Here is a 26,022-nt window from a genome sequence, read left to right as displayed (position 1 = left end):
AACTGTTCCCACATCCTATCCACTCACTTTCAAGCATTCGTCAACTCATGTTCTTGATACTTATTGCTCATGTATTTATTATTATCATTATTTAGGATTATTTGTCATTATTTAGGATTTTCAGTTTGTTGTCTTTTGTATATTGGTTGTTTGTACGCCCTGTTGGATGCAGTCTTTCATTGATTCTATCATGGTTCTTGGATTTACTAAGTATGCCCGCAAGAAAACAAACCTTAGAATCACATATGGTGTACTTTGATAATAAATTTACCTTGAGCTTTGAATTTCTGAGATACTCTGGCACCAACAATCATTCACACATTCAAAGTAATTTAGATCACATTTCTTCCTTCCTTAGTTCAACAACTGAACCTCTTGACCATGTCTGCATGCTTTCATGCATTGAGTTGCTGCCACATGATTGGCTGATTAGACATCTGCATTAATGAGGTGTTATAGGTGTAACTAATAAAGTAGCTACTAAATGTATGTTGGAATTCATTTGTCAATTTTCGGCCTAATTCAACAAAAAATCTATAAATTAATGAATGTAATCTACATGAAACTGTCTTATGTTAAAATTCAAGTTCAAATGGGCTTTTCCCACCGTAAGAGTCAAATTTTATCACTTTGAAATGAAACCAAAAACTAACATACTCTGAAACTGCAAATGAATGGGTGAGTTGTATATTTCAGTCAAAAGTCAAATAAATGGCTCAAGGTAGTAACCTGCCTTCAAGAGCAATAAGGGCTAAGCATTAAATGGCATCTTTACTACTAACATCAAAATCTTTTAAGTATACAGTACCTGCAGTTTATGTAACTCCATGGAAATCATGAGTAACCTGAATTTTCGAGTAATATCACTTTCCTTAAGGTATATATTATTTATATGCATAACAACATTTGAATTAAGGATGTCTTTGGCATCCTAATATCTATGTCTTCTTAACATTTTATTTCTGCCTTGCATTCTTCCAGATCCAAACTCATTTCTATGACAAATAAAAGATTGGCTATATATCCCTGCACATCAATACTAACTCTAAAAGATGAAGTAAGGTGGTCTCAGTTCATTTCCTCATGGGCACTAAGTGTGTGGCCCTGTAGTATAGTGGTTAGCACAACTGCTTTATAGCGTCTGCTATCACTGATTGGGTTGAATTCCAGTCACTGTCTGTAAGGAGTTTCTATGTTCTTCCTGTGATCATGTGGGTTTCCTCTGGATGCTCTGGTTTCCTCCCGCATTCCTAAGACATACGGGTTAAGGTTAGTAAATTACAGGCATGCTACGTCCGTGTCAAAAGTGTGGCAACACTTGCTGGCTGTCTACAGCATAATCTTCGCTGATTTGATTTAACGCAAACAACACATTTCACTTCATGTTTTATTGTACATGTGACAAATAAAACTAATCTTTTCTATCTTCTAATTTGGTAATTTTCCTCTTCTAATAAAAACAACATCAGTTCACTGATGGATTCAGTATTAGTTGGTAAGAGTTAAAAGCATTGCCTCACTTCCAGACAGGTTTTGGCAGACAATATTTGGCACGCAAAAGAATGATCCATTTTTCTAAACTCCCCTCACATTTAAACTTCAAAATTTGAAAATAAATAAAAACTTTGGTGCAGGAATTATAATTTTTTATTAAGACTACTTACAGTAAAATATATCAAAATATTGATAGGAATGTCTCAAGTGCATCACGTTTATACCATTACCAATAAGTGGCAAAAGTAATTTTATTTAATCTAAATAGTTTATAAATACAAACTCAGGACAAATATACAAAGCAATTTAGAATTCTTTCACTCAAAAGCAAGGTTCGATACAAATGTATTTGGCTTTATACAAAGATATTGAATGTTTTCTTTTCCCTTTCTTATGCAACTAAAGTCTGTTATATCATGAAGTTGTTCAATATTCCGCAGTCACTTTGTTTTTCCATAAAAAGGCTTAGATGTCTCCAGTCATAATGGCAATGAATTCTTCCTGGTTAACTTAAAAAAAAACATTTATGAACACTTTTGCGACAAAAGTTTTTTTTAAACTAGAAAGGAATTAAACATGATTCACTTCAGGCACCATGTCAGTACACGAAGAAGCATAAACAGGGATGTCTAGTTGGTTTCATTTGAATTTTCTTGATGTCACATCTGCTCAGTTTCTATGCAGAACCAGTGATCATCTTATATTATATGGATTAACAAAGAGTCTACAGATTTCTCAATGTCATGACCCTGCTATAAGAGATTTTTTTAGTGTAAATCATTCAAATTTTATATTATACTAGAGACAAAGATACAGACACTCTGCACATTATACATACTGTACATTATCTCATTAGATTGTAAGAAATATTCATGCTCTTTCTGGAATCAGAAAAAATGTGTCAAACATCAAGAAAATGAAAAATAAAATCAAATTATAAATCAGTTAATAGTTCAACTACAAAGACAATATACATTACAAATTTGGAAGTATCTGTAACACGTTTTAAAAAACAAATCTGAGTGACATTTACAATAGTTTATAAGGGTCTGATAAGGAAATACCTAAGCAAAAAGGTAACTAGACAATCTGACATGCAAAAGGGAACCTCAGGGATTTAATATTGCCATATGGTAATAGCCAAAAGTTATTGCATATCCTTTAAATGTTTTCTCAGAATGTCCTCCTCCCAATATCGTAATGGGTTGCTGAAGTGCTTGATAAAATACTTGAAACTGACTATTGAAACAAGGAAATACTGCTAAGTTATTTTGGTTACTTTGCTAAAAGAAAAAAACAATTAGCCTCAGCTCAGCTGCTCCAGAAAACAGTAGAGGTAAAGGTACTCAAGAATACAAAACACTACACCAGATTTTGTGTCACCTATTCTTACAGAATTACTCTATTCTAGATATAGAATGTAAAAGTGTACAATAACAAAGGATTTAGGACTACAGTATTTCCATACAGCATAGGAAATGATTGTTGCAGTCTTATCAGGTCCATGCCAACCCAACAGCAATTGTATTCTTCCACTAATGTTCCCTGTAATCTATTCCCCCACATTCTGCTCAATTCCTTCTCTCAGATTTGCCACTCATCTACATACTTGAGGCAATTTACAGTGGCCAATTAATCTACAAATCCACACATCTAAACCCCAAGTTGTTGGAGCTGTGCAGCAGCAACTCTACTACCTGTGCCAATGTGCCATTCCAGTAACAAGTATCAAAAACGTTATTTGAAGGTGCCAAATAGGTCAAAAATGAATCTGATTATTCTCAAACATACTAAATAGGTCTTCTTTCACAGTCCTTCAAAGTCAAGAAAAACTTTTATGTTCTAAGATACAGTAAATAATTAAAAGAACAACAGAAGTTTTGTATTATGAAAAATACATTAGATTGAACAAAAGATTAACAGCATTTTACTCAGTTGGTGACATTATTCATTGCCAATTTTAAATTACTGAAAATAACTTAAAAATTCACTTACTCTCTCCATCTCCATCTTTATCAAACTCATCAATCATCGCACGTAGCTCTTCATCACTCATATTTTCACCAAGCTCTCTTGCAACTCGGCGCAAGTTACGAAGATTAATTTTACCAGAGTCATCATCATCAAACAGTTTGAATGCTTTTAGCATTTCTTCTCTTGGATCTCTGTCCAAAATCCAGTCGGTCACTATCCAGTAAAATAGCAGAATATGGTACATTAAATGTAACTAATTTTCATACAGTTTCCAAATTAGAGGAGAAACTAGCTTTAGAAGTTGCAGCTGTGAACTCGCTAAGTTTAAATATACATCACTATTAGTTCTAAAACCCACAGATTGGTATATTTAAAACAGAAAAGAAAATGGAAGATGGCAGAGGGGGAAAACTGTTGCTGAATCGCTGAGTGTGTGCCTTCAGGCTTCTGTACCTCCTACCTGATGGTAACAGTGAGAAAAAGGCATGCCCTGGGTGCTGGAGGTCCATAATAATGGATGCTGCCATTATGAGACACCGCTCCCTAAAGATGTCTGGGTACTTTGTAGGCTAGTGCCCAAGATGGAGCTGACTAGATTTACAACCTTCTGCAGCTTCTTTTGGTCCTGTGCAGTAGCCCCCTCCATACCTGACAGTGGTGCAGCCTGTCAGAATGCTCTCCACGTTACAGCTATAGAAGTTTTTGAGTGTATTTGTTGACATGCCAAATCTCTTCAAACTCCTAATGAAGTATACATGCTATCTTGCCTTCTTTATACTGTAGCTGCATCAATATGCTGGGACCAGGTTAGGTCCTCAAAGATCTTGACACCCAGGAACTTGAAACTGCTCACTCTCTCCATTTCTGATCTCTCTAGGATTGGTGTGTGTTCCTTCGTCTTACCCTTCCGGAAGTCCACAATCAGCTCTTTCATCTTACTGATGTTGAGTACCAGGTTGTTGCTGCAGCATCACTCCAGTAGTTGGCATATCTCATTCCTGTACGCCCTGTCGTCACCACCTGAGATTCTACCAACAATGGTTGTATAGTCAGCAAATTTATAGATGCTATTTGAGCTATGCCTAGCCACACAGTCATGTGTATATAGAGAGTAGAGCAGTGGGTTAAGCACACACCCATGAGGTGCGCCAGTGTTGATCGTCAGCGAGGAGAAGATGTTATCACCAATCTGCAAAGATTGTGGTCTTCCAGTTAGCAAGTCGAGGATCCAATTGCAGAGGGAGGTACAGAGGCCCAAGTTCTGCAACTTCTCAATCAGGAATGTGGGAATGATAGTATTAAATGCTGAGTTACAGTCAATGAACAGCATCCTGACATAGGTGTTTGTGTTGTCCAGCTGGTCTAAAGCCGTGTGGAGAGCCATTGAGATTGCGTCTGCCGTTGACCTACTGTGGCAATAGGCAAATTGCAATGGGTCTAGTCCTTGCTGAGGCAGGAGTTCAGTCTGGTCATGACCAACCTCTCAAAAGCATTTCATCACTGTCGATGTGAGTGCTACCGGGCAATAGCTATTAAGGCAGCCCACGTTATTCATCTTAGGCCAGGGGTGTCAAACTCATTTTAGGTCACAGGCCAGATTGGGCAAAATGCGACTTCATGCGGGTCGGATCAGTTGAGCACATATGCGTGCTCCCACAGCTTTCGTTGCCTTCGTTTATTCAACCTGCTCTCATGTGTCTCAGTCTCTGCTATAACTACAAAGTGTTTCACTTTACGAATTTTGTTTCTTATGAAGTAGATTGCCTAGCAAGCATTATTTTTATGATTGGTATTAACTTACAGTTGTAGGCTACAAGAAAGTAGTGATGAGAGAGAAAAAACGATGCTATTTTGACCAAGGTTGTTTTGGGAGCCACACATTTTCCATTAATAATCCATTTGAAATCGAACATTAACAGCCACAAATGTCGACTTAACGAAACAAATTGTAAATGTAGGCTACACAACTGCACCTAATTTTTATTAGTCTGCTACCAGCAATCAAACTCAGACAATGAACACAGTTAGCCTCTAATTTTTATTGAAGTGATCACATTTACAATAATAGAATAGTCAGAAAATGAATGAATCGCAATATTGTGACACTCAATATTTCATAATGCATTTTGCTTACATGTCGCAGTGCATCGAACAGTGTCACTCATTTTTCACTTGCTGTTTCCAGACACCTGACATCTCTTGGCTTTCACCAGCCTGTCAACATCAGGGCAGACAGAAGGAAATCTGCAGATGCTGGAAATTCAAGCAACACACACAAAAACTGCTGGTGGAACTCAGCAGGCCAGGCAGCATCTATAGGAAGAGGTACAGTGGACATTTTGGGCCGGGACCCTTCGTCAGGACTAACTGAAAGAAGAGATAGCAAGAGATTTGATCAACTTTCCAGCTCTTAGATCCACCCCTCCCCTCCTGTCTTCTCCTATCATTTCAGATCACCCTCTCCCCCTCCTACTTTCAAATCTCTTACTATCTCTCCTCCTCTCCTATGCATGCCTCTCCTCCTCTGTCTCTTCTTCTCTCATCTTTTTTAGTCCTGACTCTTTGATCCTGGAGTTGTGCGGCCCTGGCCTCATCCGATTTTTGTTCTCTCGCTCTCCTTGCCACTTCCCGATGACGTTTGGCATCACCTCTTGACCATAATGTCCCCCTTCCCTTTCCACGTGGCATAATTAGGCTGACCAATTTTTTTTTTACCCTAATGCTGGATAGAAGATACGAAGCAGTATCACCAAAGGATGTTGATTATTCTTGATGATGTGGTTGGCGCTCTCCTAAATGGACGTGATATAGTCACTGCTGTCTTTTGACTGCAGCAAAGGGTTTTATTGGTGTCTCGAAGTACGTCATTACAATAAGATTTAATTATCTCTTACTGATGGGTGGCAGTTAGATCAGTCCCAATCCTGCACATGCTGATGGTGGGGATTAGCAGAATGTGACCCCACGAAATAGAGCTGCCCTGCCCTTTTGCTCCGGTAGGTGTCACTGCTGAGACCTGGCCGTGCGCATGCATCGAGCTGTCACGGCCCAATTTCCATGATGGCCGATCGGGTCTCGAGTTAAAAGGGAGCTTGTTTATTTTGGTAAATGAGCAATTTTATACGACTATATAACCCTGAACTTTGCCTGCATTCTGTAAGTTAGTGCATTTTAATTCAATTTAGCCAAAAAAAGTGCCGCTGTAATGCACCGTTTGCGTTAATTGGAGGTCACAAACAGACAAACAGACAGACAGAGCATGACAGTCTTAGTAGTATATAGATAGAATGAGTCCAGACCCACAGTCTCAAATTTATACTTCAAAGCCGAGTTACACTGAACTTCAATTAGTTCCATTTGGAGTTCCTCCAGCACACCTGATGCTGCGTTGACAGCAAACGGCGAGCAAAATAGTGAGAGTTCCTTCTTGAGCTGAGTGAAGACTTGGAAACAACCCTGAAACTCACTTTTCAGCCATGATATTTTGTCCTTGTACCTGTCCATATTGTCATTATTCCCATGAGCGACACACACAGACTGCAAAGAGGGGAAATGAGCTGGGTTGCTCCGGGACAGTTGCATCTCCCACCGGTCTAATTTAATTTGAAAGGCACAAATGCTGTTGAAGCATTCCATAACAAGTTTGTTGCGGCCTTGCATGTTAACATTAAGCACATTTAAGTGCTCTGTTATACCCACCAAAAATGCAAGATCATGAAGCCAGTCTGGGACATCCAGCTCTGCCACTGGCTTCCCTTTCTCGTTGATGAATAGTCCAATTTCCACAGGTAATTGAAAAAAATGTTTGAGCACAACCCTTCTGCTCAACCAGCGGACTTCAGTGTGGTAGGGTAAGCCATGTCCAATATTACTTTCGGACAAAAGAGTGTCAAGTTGCTGATGGTTGAGTCCCTTAGCTCTAATAAAATTAACCATTTTGATTACTACATCCATGACATTGTCCATTTTCAGGCTTCTGCTACATAACGCCTCTTGGTATATAATACAATGAAAATTCCAGAATTCCTGCTCTGGATTCTCTGTCTGAACTTTCTCTCCGAGTTTCACAACAACACCTGCCTTTTTTCTGACCATGGATGGTGTGCCATCTGTTGCCATGCTGACAGCATGACTCCAGGCAACCCCCAGTCTGTCCAAGGCCTCGACAAGGCTGGAGAAAACGTCTTTCGCCGTTGTGGTGTTTGTCATGGGCACCATCTCCACAAACTCCTCGGTGACGGTCAAAGATGCATCAACACCACGAATACATATTCCCAATTGAGCTATATCAGTCACGTCGGTGCTCTCATCAATTACAATACAGAAGGCAATAAATGACTTCACTTCGTCTTTTAGTTGACTGTTCAAATCTCCTGCAAGGTCCCCGATTCTCTCTGCCACAGTATTTCTTGACAGGCTGATATTACCAAAAGCCTGTCTCTTCTCAGGGCACACCAGCTCAGCCGCCGTCAGCCTGCATGCTTTGATGAATTCCCCCTCTGAATATGGCTTCGACGCAGCAGCTATTTTGTTGGCAATATAGCTGGCTTTGACAGCTCCATCATGAGTCTCTTGACTTCTGGTGAACACTGATTGCTGTTTTTACAGACCTGCTTCAAGCTCGTTTACCTTTTGCATTCTGAGTCGTCCTATGTACTTGTCATATTTTTCTTCATGTGACGTCTCAGTGTCGGTTGACATGGTATTCTTTTGCCACAGCCACTTGTTGCGAGCATATCAGACACACAGGTTTGCCGTTGACCTCACAGAAGAAATAACTATCTTGCCAATTATCGTTGACTATCCGACCTTCACAGCAGCAAACAGTCTCAGCCTTGCTACAGGTGTTACTTACCTGAGTACTCTGTGTGTTTATACTGTGTCTGACGATGTAAGTGGGGCCCTAGTGGTCTTCAGTGCAGGGTGGTAGGTGCTTATACGCTGCGGGTGGTTAACTGCCGCCTATTGTTTTCTAAGTACACACAAGCTGCCAGCGCAGCAGGTGGCACAGACAGCAGTGGGAGAGAGAGCGGTGAGGGAGACAGAGAGCGGCTGCCGTACAGATACATAATAAATGGTCGTGAATATACTTATTTTTCCCCCAAATCATTCCCACGGACCAGACTGGACCCCTTTGCGGGCCGGTAGTGTGACACCAGTCTTAGGTGTTGATATAATCGTTGCCTTTCTGAAGCAAGTGGGAACTTCCACCCATTGCAGTAAGAGGTTGAAAATGTCCTTGAATACTCCCAGTAGTTGATTCGCACAGGGTTTCAGAGCCTTACCAGGTACTCCATCGGGACCTTCCGTCTTGCGAGGGTTCACTTTCTTTAAAGACAGCCTAACATCGGCCTCTGAGACGGAGATCACAGTGTCATCAGGTGCAGCAGGGATCTTCACAGCTATAGTTGTGTTCTCCCTTCCAAAGCATGCATAGAAGGCATTGAGTTCATCTGGTAGTGAAGCATCACTACTATTCATGCTATTGGGTTTCGCTTTGTAGGAAGTAATGTCTTACAGATCCTGCCAGAGTTACGGTGCATCCGATGTCGCCTCCAACCTCATTCAAAATTGTCTCTTTGCCCTTGAAATAGCCCTCCGCAAATCATAGCAACACACACAAAAAATGCTGGTGGACGCAGCAGGCCAGGCAGCATCTATAGGAAAAGGTACAGTCCACGTTTCGGGCCGAGACCCTTCGTCAGAACTGGCATCTGCAGGTTTCCTCGTGTCTCCGCAAATCATATCTGGTTTTCTGGTACAGGCCTGGGTTGCCAGACTTGAGCAGATGACGTTCCTCCTGGTTCATCCACGGCTTCTGGTTTGGAAATGTACAGTAAGTCTCATCCACATAGGATTTAATGAAGTTGGTAACAACAGTAGCATACTCATCCAGGTTCAAAGATGAATCCCTGAATACAGTAGAATCCACCGATTCTAAGCAGTCCTATAGGCGCTCCTGTGCTTCCCTTGTCCATACTGCTCACTGACATCACTATGGGTGTCACTAAGACCACTCAGCTGCAGGCCTTTGCTTCATCAATAACCTTCCTTCCAGAAATTCAGAAGTTCATAAGATATAGGAGCAGAAGTAAGCCAGTCAGTCTGTAGAGCCTGCTCCACTATTCCATCATGGCCAATTTATTATCCCTCTCAACCCTTTTTTCCCTGTGAAATGGGAATGTTCACTCTACAACATTCAAGTCTTTTCACATCTTTTCAACAAATGAAACACACCATGCTTGTGTGTGCAAAGACCAAAAATAACATCAAGGTTTGGGCTGATGGACATTGATATTTAATGGCATCACTATTTTTCTCCAACACCAACATCCTGTGATTTTTCATTAACTAGAAACTCAGCTGAACTAGCCAGGGATCAGATCTGGAAATCCCATATCAAGACTCTTCTTTCTATTTAAAATTTTGATTTAGGTGAAATTAAAGTGTCCTTGCTTCTCTCCACTCCACGTCATTAAAGCCCTTTGCAAATGCAAGTTCACAATGCTGTACAGCACAGCTGCACCACATTCTATTTGTAATCATGATCAACATTCAGTATCATCGAGTCCAGTTTAGAGATCACTACATAACCTTCATCTCTGAAGGAGGGGAGGAAGGATGAAATAACATTTCATTACGAATCAGTACCTTGAAATAGGATTCTCCAAGCGTGCTAAAATGAGCAATTTGGTTTTTTTGAGCTAATACCACAGAGTCACAAAACCAAGATGGATAATTGAAGTATTTGTGCTTTCAAGATAATTTTATAGTCTACCTCCCTTTATGTTTCACTGATTCACTTAGGTTTTTGTTTTTGAGAAGGTCTTGAAACACTTTCAACCATTATACTTTTTTGTAAAGGTATTCCTTTGGCACAATGTAAATTTACTATCAAAGTATACGTCACCATATAGTTCCAGGATCCAGTGACAATGAAGGATTAACAACATTTTTCCCAGAGACTCTATAGGTGTAGTTCCACTGGGCAATAGTGCAGAACTCATGATGGTAGAAGTCATAGGTATTAGGGGTGCATCATACTCCTGACTTGCATAGAGCTCTAGGGAGTTTCAGGTCACTGAATGTATGACCTGCCTCTGGCCTGCTCTTAAAGCCATGGTGTCTGTGTCTGATCTATTTGGGGTTCTGTTCCATTGCTTCTCTAGGATGTTGATGTTAATGCCACTGTAAGTGAAGGATACATGGCTAGACTCTCTTGTGGGAATGGTCACCTGCCATTTTCAATCGTACTGTTAACGTGGTAAAGAAAGCAAATGCAATGTTGGCATTTATTTCAAGGGGAATAGAATATAAAAGCAAGGAGATAATGCTGAGGCTTTATAAGACACTAGTCAGGTCACACTTTGGAGTATCGTCAACAGTTTTGGGCCCCATGTCTCAGAAAGGATAGAAACATAGAAAACCTAAAAGATGTGTTGTCATTGGAGAAAGTCTAGAGGAGTTTCACAAGGCCAATTTCGGGAATGAAGGGGTTAAAATATGAGGAACATTTGGCAGCTTTGGGCCTATACTCATTGCAATTTAGAAAAATTCTGGGGGATCTTGTTGAAACCTACTGAATGTTGAAAGGGAGGGTGGATGTAGAAAGAATGTTTCCTATGGTGGGGGTATCCAGAACTAGAGGGCATAGCCTCAAAATTGAGGGGTGACCTTCTAGAACAGAGGTAAGGAGGAATTTTTTTTTAGCCAGAGAGTATTGATTCTGGGGAATGTTCTGCCACAAACTGTGATAGAGGGCAGGTCCGTGGGTATATTTAAGGCAGAAGTTGATCGTTTCCTGATTGGTCAGGGCATCAAAGGATATGGCAGGAAGGCAGGTGAATGGGGTTGAATGGAATCCAGAGCTGAGCAGACTCGATGGGCTGAATAGACTAATTCTGTTTTCTAGGTCTTATGGTCATTTATCAGCCCATGCATGAATATTGTGTAGGTTCTTGCTGCATACAAGCACAAACAGCTCATTTGCTGAGGAGCTGTGATCAGTCTCCATTTCTACTTGGTTAATGATCTGTAATGCACAAATCAGGCCCTTCAGTCCACATGTCTTTGAGCATCATACTTGTATCTATCCCTAACTTTCCTTCTGGAAGCTCTCTCCAGATAGCAACTATCTAGTGTAGAACAACTTGCTCTCCCCTTTTACTTTAAACCTCTGCTCTCTAGTCTCACTCACTCTGGGGAAAAAGACCAACCATCTACCCTATCTATGCACCTCCATCCTGTACAAATTGAAGTTCATCCTCAACCTCCTATACTACAGCAAGAACAAACTCCATCTATCCCATCTCTCCCTGCAATTAACACCATCGACTTCAGAAAACATACTGGTGAATCTCCTTTGGACTCTCTCTAACACTATCACATCTTTTCTGAGGTGTGGTGACTAGTACTGTACACCATAATCTAACTGTGACTTAACCAAAGTTACATACAGCTACATTCGAGCCCTTGCTTTAGACCCTCCTGCTTATCAGACATTGCAAGGGAGGAACAATCTACTTTTGCCAGATCTTCACACAACTGAAATCCTCCTTTCCTTATTTTCCAACAATCTCTTTTTCCATGATTTCCTTGAGACTTACCAAACTATGGTCACTGATTCCTAAGGATTCCTCCATAGGCACTTTTCATTTACCTGACCTCATTCCCAAAGATGAGATAAAGAACAGTACCTCCCTTGTAGAACTATCCACAAACTGTTTAAAAAAAAACCTTTGGTTGTATTTTACAAATGTCATCCCAAAGAGGAAATGGACCAAAGAGAAATCATATTTAACTCTTGACTGGATTTTAACACCAGAGATGAAGTGAGAGCTGCCACCTCGACATCAACACAATACTTGACTGTGTGGCATCAAGGCGCTCTGAAAAACTGAATTCAACGGACATTAAGTGGAAAGTCTCTGGTAGTTAAGATCAAAGTTTGCACACAGGATTTGATCAAGTCTCATGCCCTTGAGTGGTCCCCAATCCTAAAGATCACCATAAAGTCCATAGATCAAGGAATCCAGAAACTGTAGTTACAAAATGATGCTCACTCTAACACACCCACAATCTTAGTGTCTTGCAATAAAATGCTTATAAAAAGTTACTAAGCTACAGCTTTTTGATTATACTTTTGTTGCTAAATCACAAGCTGCAAAATGATATTACATTTAAAAGTTGTCAGAACAAAATCTGTATTAGGGAAAATCTTGGCGGAAAATGTCTGGTCAAACATCCCAAAGAACAGTACTTCAACAGGAAATGTGCAGATACTTCAATACTAAAAAGGCACAAATGGGCCCAACTTCCAGGCACAGAACTTAAATCTTGAACTTTAACCAGTAGTGATTCCCAATGTCAGTACATATCCCATGGAGGGGAAGCCAGATTAATATTAATAAGTGTGGGTAAGTATTGTGGAAGTATCAGACTAAGACAGTGAATGGAGTTTGTATGAAGCATAAACAACAGAATGGACCAGGACAGCCAAATGGTATTCTTCTGTGCTTCAAATTCAATGCAATACAAAAAGATCCAAATTGGATTTCATAGTCAGGGAAAAACACATTCTCCTAATGCTGAAATGGGAACTCTACAAATTAAAAACATGTCTGTGTATAGAGAATGAAAGGAATTACCAACTTCACTGAAGTCCTCGAAAGAAATTTTGCCAGTGCTATCCCGATCATAATCTTTGAGAATCTTCAAGACATCTGCTTTCTTTACATCAAATCCCAGAGCTCTCATTGCAACCTAACAACGGAATCAAAAAAATTCATAGGCCATCCAATATCACAATACTACAACTCTAAAATGAAGCACTGGATTTCTGACATTCATTTTAATTTTTCTCCATCATTAAAACAAGCATGATGAATGATCTCATCTCAGAGTACAGCTTGCTATGGATTACAAAAGCATTCAGTTAAAAAGCAATATTCCCACACATTTTGCCAAGCACTTAATGGAACCAGCTCTTCAAGTGGGAATTTATTGCTATGAGCTTGCAATAAAATAATAAATAAGAGACCAGTGCATAAAGTAAAAATGCCAGTAGTGAGTGATTTGCCACATCAGAGAGCGCAGCATACCCACGTAATCAGTAAAAAACATGAAAGAGAATGAAGCAGCTGGCTGTGGTGAGATGGCACAATTAAAATTATAATGACCTAATTGAGTTCTACTGTACTGAAAATTGATAGACAAAAGTCTTCCAAACACTGTCCATAGTAGTGCAGCAGTTAGCGCAACACCATTACAGCTCAGGCGCTGGAGTTGAGAGTTCAATTCATCCATAAGGTGTCTGTACATCCACCCCACGGAATGTATGAGTATTCTCTGGGTGCTTCGGTTTCCTCCCACAGTCCAGAGACATACCAGTTAGTAGGCTAATTGGTCAGTGTAAATTGTCCTGTGATTTGGCTAGGGTTAAATTGGGGGTTACTGGACAGTGCAGTTCAAAGGGCCTGAAGTGCCTATTCTGCGCTGTACCTCCATTAATTAATTAAAGAGGTCTTAACCAATTCAAATCTGTGGTATCATTACAGAACAAAATTAAAGTGACACAAGACACATTCCATCTTGGGCTGATGAAGCTGTCACACAAAGCAAGGGATCCAAGACAATCTGCAGCGACTGAGGTAGGAACCCTGTGTTGGATCTGACTGTTTAATTTTAATTGTTATTTTCTATGCAGTTTAACAATTATATACATAATTTATTTGTATATATGCATAAATGTTATGCCTTTATATGCATAAGTTTAATATGCCTCTAGTGGTTGTACAAAGTATAATTCTGAAAGCTTCCTCGTCCTTTCATTAAGTGAATGAACATTTTCTCATTAGTTAATTTTTACTGTAATGTTGAATAAGTAATTTCTAATTGTTATATATGGAATTTTCTTACCTTTGGACATAAAAGTAGCTGTATAATGCCACATGCCATCTTTAGATCCTCTCTTTTTTAAGTAGTAAACCCACCCCCCCCCATCACTGTTCTGTTCATGTTCTCTTTGGTCTATCAACTCTTAATGAAATGATCGTGAAATGTATTATGCCTGTTCCTGTCCTCTACGTTTGTAAAAGAACCTTGGAGTTAAAAACCAGTATCCAACACCCGGGAACAAATTCTACCTTCAGAAGATAGGTCAGGTGCAAAACATGTATTTGCTCTACAGCACTTAACACAAAAGATCAAGAATAATCTTATTTCCAAAATAGAGGGAAAGCAAAGTGCTTTCAATTCTATTACAAGGATGCAAATCAGTGATAACAATCCTTTCATGTTCAGTTCTCAAATATGTCAAGTTTTCCTCAAACTTACTCATGTCATTTTGTTAAGTATGAAGCCAACATAGGATTTGGAACCATGAACAGCAGAAACTAGACAAGTCTTTTATAGCATGTCACATGCCCAATTTCCATTCATTATCATGTGCAAAATGCACAGAGGAACACCACCATCTCATATACCTTTTTGCACTATTTATTATGTAATTTATAGTAATTTTATGTCTTTGCATTGTCCTGCTGGTGCAAAACAAATTTCACGTCAGTAAGACAGTGATAATAAACCCTATTCTGATACACATTTTAGATGTACATTTTTCTTCTTCCTTGCAGGGATAAAAATGGAACTTTGTACTCAACTGTGCAGGGACCATCACCACTTGGACTGCAGCAGTTTAAAAACATAGTCATAGTAGTCATACTTTATTGATCCTGGGGGAAATTGGTTTTCGGTACAGTTGCACCATAAATAATAAATAGTAATAAAACTATAAATAGTTAAATAGTAATATGTAAATTATGCCAGGAAATAAGTCCAGGACCAGCCCATTGGGTCAGGGTATCTGACCCTCCAAGGGAGGAGTTTGATAGCCACAGGCAGGAATGACTTCCTATGACGCTCTGTGTTGCATCTCGGTGGAATGAGTCTCTAGCTGAATGTATTCCTGTGCCCACCCAGTACATTATGTAGTGGATGGGAGACAATATCCAAGATGGCATGCAACTTGGACAGCATCCTCTTTTCAGACACCACCGTCAGAGAGTCCAGTTCCATCCCCACAACATCACTGGCCTCACGAATGAGCTTGTTGATTCTGTTGGTGTCTGCTGCCCCAGCACACAACAGCAAATATGATAGCACTGGCCACCACAGACTCGTAGAACATCCTCATCATCGTCTGGCAGATGTTAAAGGACCTCAGTCTCCTCAGGAAACAGAGGCGGCTCTGACCCTTCTTGTAGACAGCCTCAGTGTTCTTTGACCAGTCCAGTTTATTGTCAATTCGTATCTCCAGGTATTTGTAATCCTCCACCATGTCCACACTGACCCCCTGGATGGAAACAGGGGTCACCGGTACCTTAACTCTCCTCAGGTCTACCACCAAATCCTTAGGCTTTTTCACATTAAGCTGCAGATAACTCTGCTCACACCATGTGACAAAGTTTCCTACCGTAGCCTTGTACTCAGCCTCATCTCCCTTGCTGATGCATCCAACTATGGCAGAGTCATCAGAAAACTTCTGAAGATGACAAGACTCTGTGCAGTAGTTGAAGTCCAAGGTGTAAATGGTGAACAGAAAGGGAGATAAGACAGTCCCGTGTGGAGCCCCGGTGCTGCTGATCACTCTGTCGGACACAGTGTTGCAAGCACATGTACTGTGGTCTGCCAGTCAAGTAATCAAGAATCCATGACACCAGGGAAGCATCCACCTGCATCGCTGTCAGCTTCTCCCCCAGCAGAGCAGGGCGGATGGTGTTGAACGCTCTGGAGAAGTCAAAAAACATGACCCTCACAGTGCTCGCTGGCTTGTTCAGGTGGGCATAGACACGGTTCAGCAGGTAGACAATGGCATCCTCAACTCCTAGTCGGGGCTGGTAGGCGAACTGGAGGGGATCTAAGTGTGGCCTGACCATAGGCCGGAGCAGCTCCAGAACAAGTCTCTCCAGGGTCTTCATGGTGTGGGAGGTCAATGCCACCGGTCTGTAGTCATTGAGGCCGCAGGGGTGCAGCGTCTTCGGCACAGGGACAAGGCAGGACGTCTTCCACAATACAGGAACCCCCCGGAGCCTCAGGCTCAGGTTGAATAGATGGCGAAGTACTCCACATAGCTGAGGGGCACAGGCTTTGAGCACACTGGTACTGACACCATCCGGTCCTGCAGCCTTGCTTGGGTTGAGACGTTTCAGCTGTCTTCTCACCTGTTCAGCTGTGAAGCCCACCGTGGTAGTTTCGTGTGGGGAAGGGGTATAGTCATAAGAGCAGGGTGGGGGACTGTGAGGAGGGGTAGGAGGGGAGAGTGGAATATGTGTTGGTTGGGGGCCGACAACAGATGGCTCATGTGAGGGATGGGCAGGGGCCACAATGTCAAATCTGTTAAAGAACAGGTTAAGTTCGTTGGCCCTGTCCACACTGCCTTCAGCTCCTCTGTTGCTAGTTTGCCGGAACCCAGTGATGGTCCTCGGATCCCTCCAGACCTCTCTCTTGTTGTTCTGCTGGAGTTTCCACTCAAGCTTCCTCCTGTACCTGTCTTTAGCCTCCCTGATCCTGGCTTTCAGGTCCCTCTGTATTGCCCTCAGCTCCTCCCTATTTCCATCTCTAAATGCCCTCTTTTTAGCGTTCAGGATGTCCTTAATGTCCTTTGTTACCCATGGCTTGTTATTTGAATAACAAAGGACAGTTCTTGTCGGAACATTGCAGACAAACAGAAGTTCAATCAGTGATGCACTCTGTGAGCCCATCAATATCCTCTCCATGTGGCTCACAGAGTGCCTGCCAGTCTGTCACCTCAAAACAACCCTGGAGCGCCTCATAAGCCTCCTCCGACCATTTTCTCATTGTCCTCAAAATAGCAGGTTTACTCTTCACCAGAGGCACGTAGCAGGGTTTTAGATGCACCAGGTTATGATCTGACCTTCCCAGTGGGGGGAGAGGAGAGGAGCTGTATGCATCCTTAACATTAGTGTACATCAAATCCAGAGTCCTCTCCCCTCTGATTGTACAGCTCCCATACTACGTGAAGTTGGGCAGTGTTCTAGCCATGTTAACATGGTTGAAGTCACCCGAGATGGTAATGAGGGCACTCGGGTGCTGAGTTTGTAATCTGGCGATGATGGTGTAAATGATGTTACACGCCGACGTTGGGTTGGCAGAGGGTGGGATGTACACAACAACCACAATTGCATGCGAGATTTCCCTTGGCAAATAATATGGCCGAGTCCAACAGCAAAAAGTTCAATATCCGGGCTACAAACACGTTCCTTGATTGTAATATGCCCGGGATTGCATCATCTGTTGTTTACCAGAACCGCAAACCCCCCCTCCTTTACGCTTACCGCTCTCAGTGCAATTCTGGTCAGCTCGAACGGTCTGGAAGCCCTCTATGGAAACGCTTTGATCAGATATGTCCTCGTGCAGCTACGTTTCAGTAAAACATATGACACTGCTGCCCGAAATGTTCTCTGACTCCTGACAAGCTCCTTCAGTTCGCCCATTTTATTCCCCAGCGATCTCACATTTCCCATGATGACAGAGGGGAGACATGGCTTATAACTTCTCTTCTCCATAAGCCTCTGTTGTCTCGACCCGGTCCTCTTCCCTCGCCTTTTTGATCCCCCTCTGCATCCTCTGTGTGTTTTCCTCCAGATTTCAGCCGGGATGTCCACTGCTCTGTTCGCTAAACCGGCCAGCATGAGCGCAATCAGCTGGTCCCTGGAATAAACAATGCGGCCATCCTGCTACCACGCTAACGAGACATGTCCAAATGTAACTATTTCCAGCGCTAACAAAACAAGTAGAACTCTCTCCACAACTAGGACTTGGCAATAAATGCTAGTTATGTCATGATACCTCATAAGTCTACAAAGGATTACAATACTCCTGTACACTTCATGTTTCTTCACTTACCAACTCCCTTTGTACAACTCTTTCATAATATAGTTTTTTCCTTCTGCAGACCACCCTTTTGTTTTTTCATCCTTTCCCATGTTTGGTTTATTTGAATATCTTCTGAACAAATACAAATCTTGTGCTGATGTAAAAAGTTAATTTGTTAAGCGGTAATGCCTTTTTTTGTTCTGTTATTCTACATATTCTGTCAGTCTAAGTATTTCAGATTTCTTAGTTCGGATTTTCAGCACTTTTGTTTTCTCCTCTGTCCATGTGTACCAGCAGACAACACAATTGTCAATCAGTTTGCGATTACTGCCATAGATAAAAGCAAAAGAAGTTAATAAACAACATTACTTTATATAGCAATGAAGATGGAATTAAATAAGAAAATGCACCTTCAATTCATGATAATCTATTGCTTTATCCTTATCCGTATCAAATAAGTCAAATGCCTCCTTAACTTCCTGTTTCTGCTCTTCCGTCAGTTCTCGCCGCTTTTTCCTTTTTGACTTATCCATGTTAAGCTCCGTTCTGAAACAGTTAATCACAGATTACATATTGCTATGAGAGGTTCCCTACTAAATTCTCTCTTCCCCCCAGATGCCACTTGATCTTCAGCATAAGTAACATTTTCTATTTATGTGACCATATAGTTGTGGAGGTGGATTTAATTAATGCAGAATGCTTAAATTATCTTAAAAGTATAGTTGGTGGAATAATCCCAGGATCTTCTACATTCATTTCGATTAATAATTGCAGACATTTGATGGGTGGCACATTAGTTTGAATCATTTCTTTTTGGATGATGCTGAGTAAAAGAGGTAAATTCATTTACAAAATTAAAGTAAACTAATATTTTAGCTAATGCTTTGCTAGATTTCTCTATATAATCCAGAGCTCCCAGATACATTCAAAATCTAAAAGTTCAATCTGTGCAAATGGCTAACTCTTCAGTTATTTACGATGCTATAACCCAAAGAGTTGAGCCCTCTATTGGTCGGAGTTGATCGTGGATGTTGTGTCCCGGCTGTCTATGTGATACACAAGTCAGGGCAGTGCGATATGGAGAGCAAGCTGTTGCCCATGCAGCAGATTCTCCCTTCATGCAAGTGATAAAAGATAAAGAGTGGCAGAGACCACTACAGTTTAACACCAGTGGCATCGCAGGAGTAGCCAGTCAGCATTGAAGTCAATGTAGGACTGCCTTGGGCAGTGGTTCCCAACCACAGGGCCACAAAGCATGTGCTACCGGGCCGCAAGGAAACAATATAATTTAGCGGTATAATATGATGAGTGAAAAACATAAGTCACTTGAGAGTTTCTTTGGAAGAAATGGTAGGAGACAAAAAAGGCCTAACAATGATGATAATGCAGAGACAGTTGAGGCCGAGACTGCAAAAAAAAAGAAAGCTTCCTTCAACAGAAAATACGAGTCGTACATAAAATATGGCTTTAATGTGACCGGTGACTCGCACACTCCCAAACCCCCTGTGTGTGATATGTGGAGACAAGCTGTCTAATGAGGCAATGAAGCCCTCAAAAGTGCTTCGGCACCTTGAGTCCAAGCACCCTGCACTTAAAGACAAACCCGTTGAGTCTTTTGAGTGGAAAAAACTTGAGCAAGCGGGACAGAAGCAAGTGCTGACAGCCACCACCTCCACAAATGCTGCTGCTCTGAGAGCGTCGTACTTAGTGGCTAGCCGTATTGCTAAGGCTAAGAAACATCTGTTTGAGCAGCTTTGCGAGGAAATGGATGCAGAGCACAAACGCCTTCTCTTACACACTGAAGTCAGGTGGCTATCAAGGGGGAGAGCCCTGGCCAGGGTTTTTGAGTTAAGAGAGCTGCTACAGAGATTTCTTTCAGGAAAAGAGTCACTACTGGCAGCACACTTCAGTGACGAGGAGTGGATAGCAAAACTTGCTTATCTGTGTGACATCTTCAACCTGCTCAGTGAACTCAATTTGTCACTTCAGGGGAGAATGACAACTGTCTTCAAGTTGGCAGATAAAGTTTCTGCTTTCAAAGCCAAACTGGAACTGTGGGGACAGCAAGTAGACACGATATGCGCGATCACACATCTTTGCTGTTGACAGAATCCGAGCGTTATGCATAAGGGCTACGCCGTAGGCCTGATTTATACTTTTGCGTGCCCCTACGCCGTAGCGAGCACACGTAGTTGTGTCTGCGTCGCTCTGCAATCCACCACCAAAACGCTAGTTGGCGGTGGGGTTTCTATGCTGCTTTGTTGAGTTTCTTCGTGAGAGACACGGACGAGGAAATGCATTTAAAATATTTTCGGATGTCGGCAGGTAGATTTGACGATTTGGTTCATCGTCTCCAACCATTTATTTCGCATCAGTGTACAGACATGGCGGAGAAAAGCAACCGGAAATGCGTATGAGGAAATGCGATGCTACCAAGTGGACCAATCACAGTTGGTGTGGTCTGCGTCACTGCAACGCGCGAGTTACATTTTTGGGGAGGTGCACGTCACCCTACAGCATGGGGTACGCAGTACCTATGGCGTACATTTGACACACAAGTATAAATCAGCCTTTACTTCCCAATCGCAAATGACCCAAGACGTGTAAAAGAATAGGTCCGTGACCCATTTGTGAATGTCCCCGGTGAATCATCCATGTCAGTGTTGGAAGAAGATCAACTCCTGAAGCTTGCAAATGACGGTGGGCTGAAAAGTATGTTTGACATAACATCTCTGCCGGCATTCTGGATCAAAGTCAAGGCTGAATATCCTGAGATAGCCACAAAAGCACTGAAAACGTTGCTTCCATTTCCAAAATTATATCTCTGCGAAGCGGGGTTTTCTGCAATGAATGCAACGGAAACTAAATTGCGGAATAGACTGGACATAAGGAACCCCCTTCGAGTATAGCTGTCTCCCATCACCCCTTGATGGGACCGTCTTGTTGCAGGGGAAACAAGCTCAGGGCTCCCACTGATTCAGCGATATTGGTGTGTTGCAATGATTTTATATGTTCTGTGACCAGAATACACATAGATTAAGATGTTAGCTGGCCTGTGCTGGCACCAGTGGGATCAGCAGTTGGTCTGCCACCTGTCTTCAGGAGAAAGAGAGATAAGGAAAACAATGGAGCAGCATTTGGAGATGTTAATGAAGGGATGGGAGAGTTTAACGGAAGGAGAGCTGTCAAGATCGGCTCCCCCTTTGAACCCTGAACTGTTTGAAGTTATGGGCAGGCGATACCCCAGCAGGGGGATAAAAAGGGACAGGTTCGCTAAGGCAACACACACACGACACCACGAGGTAACGAGACCCTGGAAGCGGTGCGCCTCCCATAAGTCGGTGGGAAGTTTTGGAAGGCTGGTCGCGGGACCAAGCCATAGACGCACAGGGTGGAAAGGTACAATCGGCGGGAACCTGGTGTGTGTCCGCCCTTGCCTGGGTGCCAGGTTCACCGCAGAGAAACGATCGTATCTGGAAACGGAGGGGTCACGGTTGGTGACCTCAGAAGACATCACAAAGGGCTCGCCCGAAAGCTGACTGCGAAGAATATCGAAGGTCTGTGTGGAAGCCGTTTGAATATTCATTCGTTTTGCTCTCTCTCTCCTTCCCCCACACAGTCCATCTCCCATGGCAGTGATTACTGCGAACTGAACTGAATTCAATTGAACAGAACTTTGCGTCACTTTGAAACTGGTCATTTACCCCTAGACGACGATAGAGCTTGATTGATCCTGTTATCCTAATTCTGTGTACATGTGTGTTTATCATTGCTGAACTGTTGCATTTATTATCCGTTTGATTAGAGTACTGTGTTGCTTGTTTCTTTAATAAAATTTTTTTAGTTCTAGTAATCCAGACTCCAACTGAGTGATCCATTTCTGCTGGTTTGGCAACCCAGTTACAGGGTACGTAACAGTTCATACGAGGAAAATATGCACTGTGTATTTAATATCCAAACGTTACTTAAAATGATATGATGCTATTGACTTATAAGTGACTTGTAATTGACTTATCACTATATTCATGCCAGGAAAATATGCACTGTGTGTTTAATATTAAATTCGTTAGATAAACCCTTTTAGAAACAAAATTGAGTGTATTAGCCACTTATAAGTGACATAGTTGACACCACCTATATTCCGGTCGTTATATACCGCCCGCCCCACCCCCACCCCCGGTCAGCCGGTCCATAAGAATATTGTCAATATTAAACTAGTCTGCAGTTCAAAAAAGGTTGGGGACCCCTGGCCTTAGGAACTCCAGTTCCGGATTTTTCCCTCAGTGATTACTCGTGAAGCCTTGCCCTTGAGTGGATACAAAGAACATAGAATAGTACAGCACAGTACAGGCCCTTCGGCCCACAATGTTGTGCCGACCCTCAAACCCTGCCTCCCATATAAGCCCCCACCTTAAATTCCTCCATATACCTGTCTAGTAGTCTCTTAAACTTCACTAGTGTATCTGCCTCTACCACTGACTCAGGCAGTGCATTCCACACTCCAACCACTCTCTGAGTAAGAAACCCTCCTCTAATATCCCCTTTGAACTTCCTACCCCTTACCTTAAAGCCATGTCCTCTTGTATTGAGCAGTGGTGTCCTGGGGAAGAGGCGCTGGCTATCCACTCTATCTATTCCTCTTATTATCTTGTATACCTCTATCATGTCTCCTCTCATCCTCCTTCTCTCCAAAAAGTAAAGCCCTAGCTCCCTTAATCTCTGATCATAATGCATACTCTCTAAAGCAGACAGCATCCTGGTAAATCTCCTCTGTACCCTTTCCAATGCTTCCACATCTTTACTACAGTGAGGCGACCAGAACTGGACACAGTACTCCAAGTGTGGCCTAACCAGAGTTTTATAGAGCTGCATCATTACATCCGACTCTTAAACTCTATCCCTCGACTTATGAAATCTAACACCCCATAAGCTTTCTTAACTACCCTATCTACCTCTGAGGCAACTTTCAGGGATCTGTGGACATGTACCCCCAGATCCCTCTGCTCCTCCACACTACCAAGTATCCTGCCATTTACTTTGTACTCAGCCTTGGAGTTTGTCCTTCCAAAGTGTACCACCTCACACTTCTCGGGGTTGAACTCCATCTGCCACTTCTCAGCCCACTTCTGCATCCTATCAATGTCTCTCTGCAATCTTCAACAATCCTCTACACTATCCACAACACCACCAACCTTTGTGTCATCTGCAAACTTGCCAACCCACCCTTCTACCCCCACATCCAGGTCGTTAACAAAAATCACGAAAAGTAGAGCTCCCAGAACTGATCCTGTGGGACACCACTAGTCACAACCCTCCAATCCAAGGTATAGCCGCAAAGTAGCGGAAGTTGGAAGTCAGAGTTTTCCCTCTCCTAGATGAGCTGCCAACCACGGCTGATGAGCCCCATCTATCTGAAGTGACTGGTTTTAAGGCGCCAGTAACTTGCCTTTGTCCCTTCTCCTGTCAGTAGAAATGGATCCACTGGGCTTAACAGCTAAACCACACCTGAAGTCCAGGAGCTGGACTTGGTTGTCACAGGCTATTTGAGACACAAACTATTGGGAGCATCTAATAGGTAGTGGGAGATTATGCACACTACCATCCCTGGCTATGACAACCTTAAGGAACCAATTATTAAAAGATTAAATGAGTAAATACAATTAAAATACATTAAAGCACTTATGAATAAATTAAAACATTAAAATGAAGCAAACTAAGTAATATATTTCAAAGTTGCTGGTGAACGCAGCAGGCCAGGCAGCATCTATAGGAAGAGGTGCAGTCGACGTTTCAGGCCGAGACCCTTCGTCAGGACTAACTTCATTATATTAATAATATAATTATATTAATAATATAAAATAATAGCTTTTAGGCTCAATAAAGGGTGTGGGGGATGAGGACTCAGCTTCACGGCAAGCATCTCCATGTAAAAGTAAATTTGGTACAGGTATTTATGGAGCAATTAAAGCTGCCCAAGATGAACTTCTGGCATCCATGCCTTTGCTGCAAATTGCTGTCAAGGGTTTTCAATGTTATTCCTTTGCTGATCAAAAATCCTAGACTCCTGACACAGGCGGCATTATACAAAGCTACAGATGCTCATGAAAGCCACCCACCAATACCTCCTGGCAAACATCTGACATCCTTCAATCTTGTAGGCCCCCTCTCAAAAAAAACTCATACCAGGCCAAACAAGAGGGGGTTCACTAATCTAGTTGCTGTATTTCTCACAAGAGATCTGTCCTTCCAGGTCAGAATAAACAATTAATCAATGGATTTTGTTTTCTCCTTGACAACGTCTCCAACAGTTTATCCCGATGATAACCAGCCTTCACCCTTGTAGATATTCCCTTTGAAGAATCCAGGCACTCCTCCGTACTCACCGCAGTTTAAAACCAACCGATGCTACCTGATCCGTTTTCAGCAATTTCTTATTCCAGCAACTAAGTACGGCCCAATTTCAAAATGCAGCATTCGAATTTGACGCTCCCCCTACCTCCCATCCCATGGGATGTTCCTTTCTGGAACAAACTACCAGTCATGCAAATGCCTTACAAGACCCATATCGAGTGTGTCAAGTACACGAATTTCAATGATGACCATATTTACTAACTACCGCCAAGGGTAATCTCAACACTCACCTCAGGGAGACACTCATCGCGCCGACAGTCTCCCTCTGCGGCGGCACGACCTTCCTCAACTCCCATTGGTCGATATGCCGTTCGTCGCTGAGAGGCGGAAAGGAACGGCGTTTGTTTATTGGCTTGCTGGACTGTCAATTAGAGGACTTCACGCTCGACGCCATCATCGGCAGAGGCGCGAGGAGAGACTGTTATTACCCAGCAGCCACGGCGGGCGAGAGGCCGGATGTGTCCGTCTCCCAGGGTAACAACCCCCCCCCTGCGGCAACGACTCTGCCTTTCGCATCGGTGACAATAGAACTGGGTTGCAACTCCAGCCTGACGACATGAACAGTGATTTCTCACTATTCCAGTCGTTTATCTCCCCACTCCCTTATTCTGGATCCCCTCTTACCTCTTCTCGCCTGCCTTCTTTCCTTTCTCCTATGGTCCACTCTCCTCTCCTATCAGATTCCTTCTTCTGCCCTTTACTTTCCACCCAGCTTCTCACTTCACCACCCCCACCCACCCAAGCACGTATTCACCTCCCCCACCCACTTAAGCACTTTCCACCTACCTAGACATCTATCCAACTTTCCCCAACCCATCCACTTTCCCCCTTAAATGGTTTCACCTACCACCTCCCTGGTTCTTACTTCACCCCCACCACCAACCTCGCTTTCTTACCCCTTCCTCTCCAGTCCCGATTAAAGGTTTTAGCCTTAATCATCAACTAATTATTCTCTTCCATATAAATTGTCTGATATGCTGAGCATTTTGTGTGCAGCTCCAGACTGCAAAGGTTGTATTATATTTCCTTGAATGCATCTGAGGGAAGTGACAAATGAAGAGATACGATATTGTTGCTGATACACAGATGAGTTGAAAACACAAGAGACTCTACAGATTAGAAAATTCTGGACCAACACGAAAATCCTGAAGGCAGCATCCGTGAAGGGAAATGGACAGGCAATATTTTGGGCCAAGGCTCCTCATCAGGGCTGGAAAGAAAGATAGCAGAAGCCAAAATGATGGGCAG

At 42.4% G+C, this 26,022-nt stretch overlaps 1 protein-coding gene across 1 annotated transcript; it reads right to left on the bottom strand.

The window, feature by feature from the left end:
• Positions 1–1,544: 1,544 nt before the first annotated feature.
• cetn3 (centrin 3) lies at positions 1,545–25,077 on the bottom strand. The gene is made up of 5 exons (XM_063068482.1): positions 25,005–25,077; positions 18,774–18,909; positions 13,116–13,230; positions 3,490–3,681; positions 1,545–2,003 (listed from the first exon to the last, which is right to left on the bottom strand). The coding sequence occupies exons 1-5, from the start codon at positions 25,019–25,021 to the stop codon at positions 1,960–1,962; spliced, it is 504 nt and encodes a 167-aa protein (XP_062924552.1). The 5' UTR covers positions 25,022–25,077; the 3' UTR covers positions 1,545–1,959.
• Between the last annotated feature and the right edge of the window lie 945 nt (positions 25,078–26,022).

This window comes from Mobula hypostoma, chromosome 16 (assembly GCF_963921235.1).
Source record: "Mobula hypostoma chromosome 16, sMobHyp1.1, whole genome shotgun sequence".
Lineage (NCBI taxonomy): Eukaryota > Metazoa > Chordata > Chondrichthyes > Myliobatiformes > Myliobatidae > Mobula > Mobula hypostoma.
Note: the sequence above shows the minus strand (reverse complement) of the source record. Positions and strands in the feature narration are given on the sequence as shown.

Coding starts and splice junctions, on each gene's coding strand:
- cetn3 (XM_063068482.1), bottom strand. Junction 13,231..18,773: donor TAGATTATCATGAATTGAAG/GTGCATTTTCTT, acceptor TTCCGTTGTTAG/GTTGCAATGAGAGCTCTGGG. Junction 3,682..13,115: donor CGAGGACTTCAGTGAAGTTG/GTAATTCCTTTC, acceptor TTTACTGGATAG/TGACCGACTGGATTTTGGAC.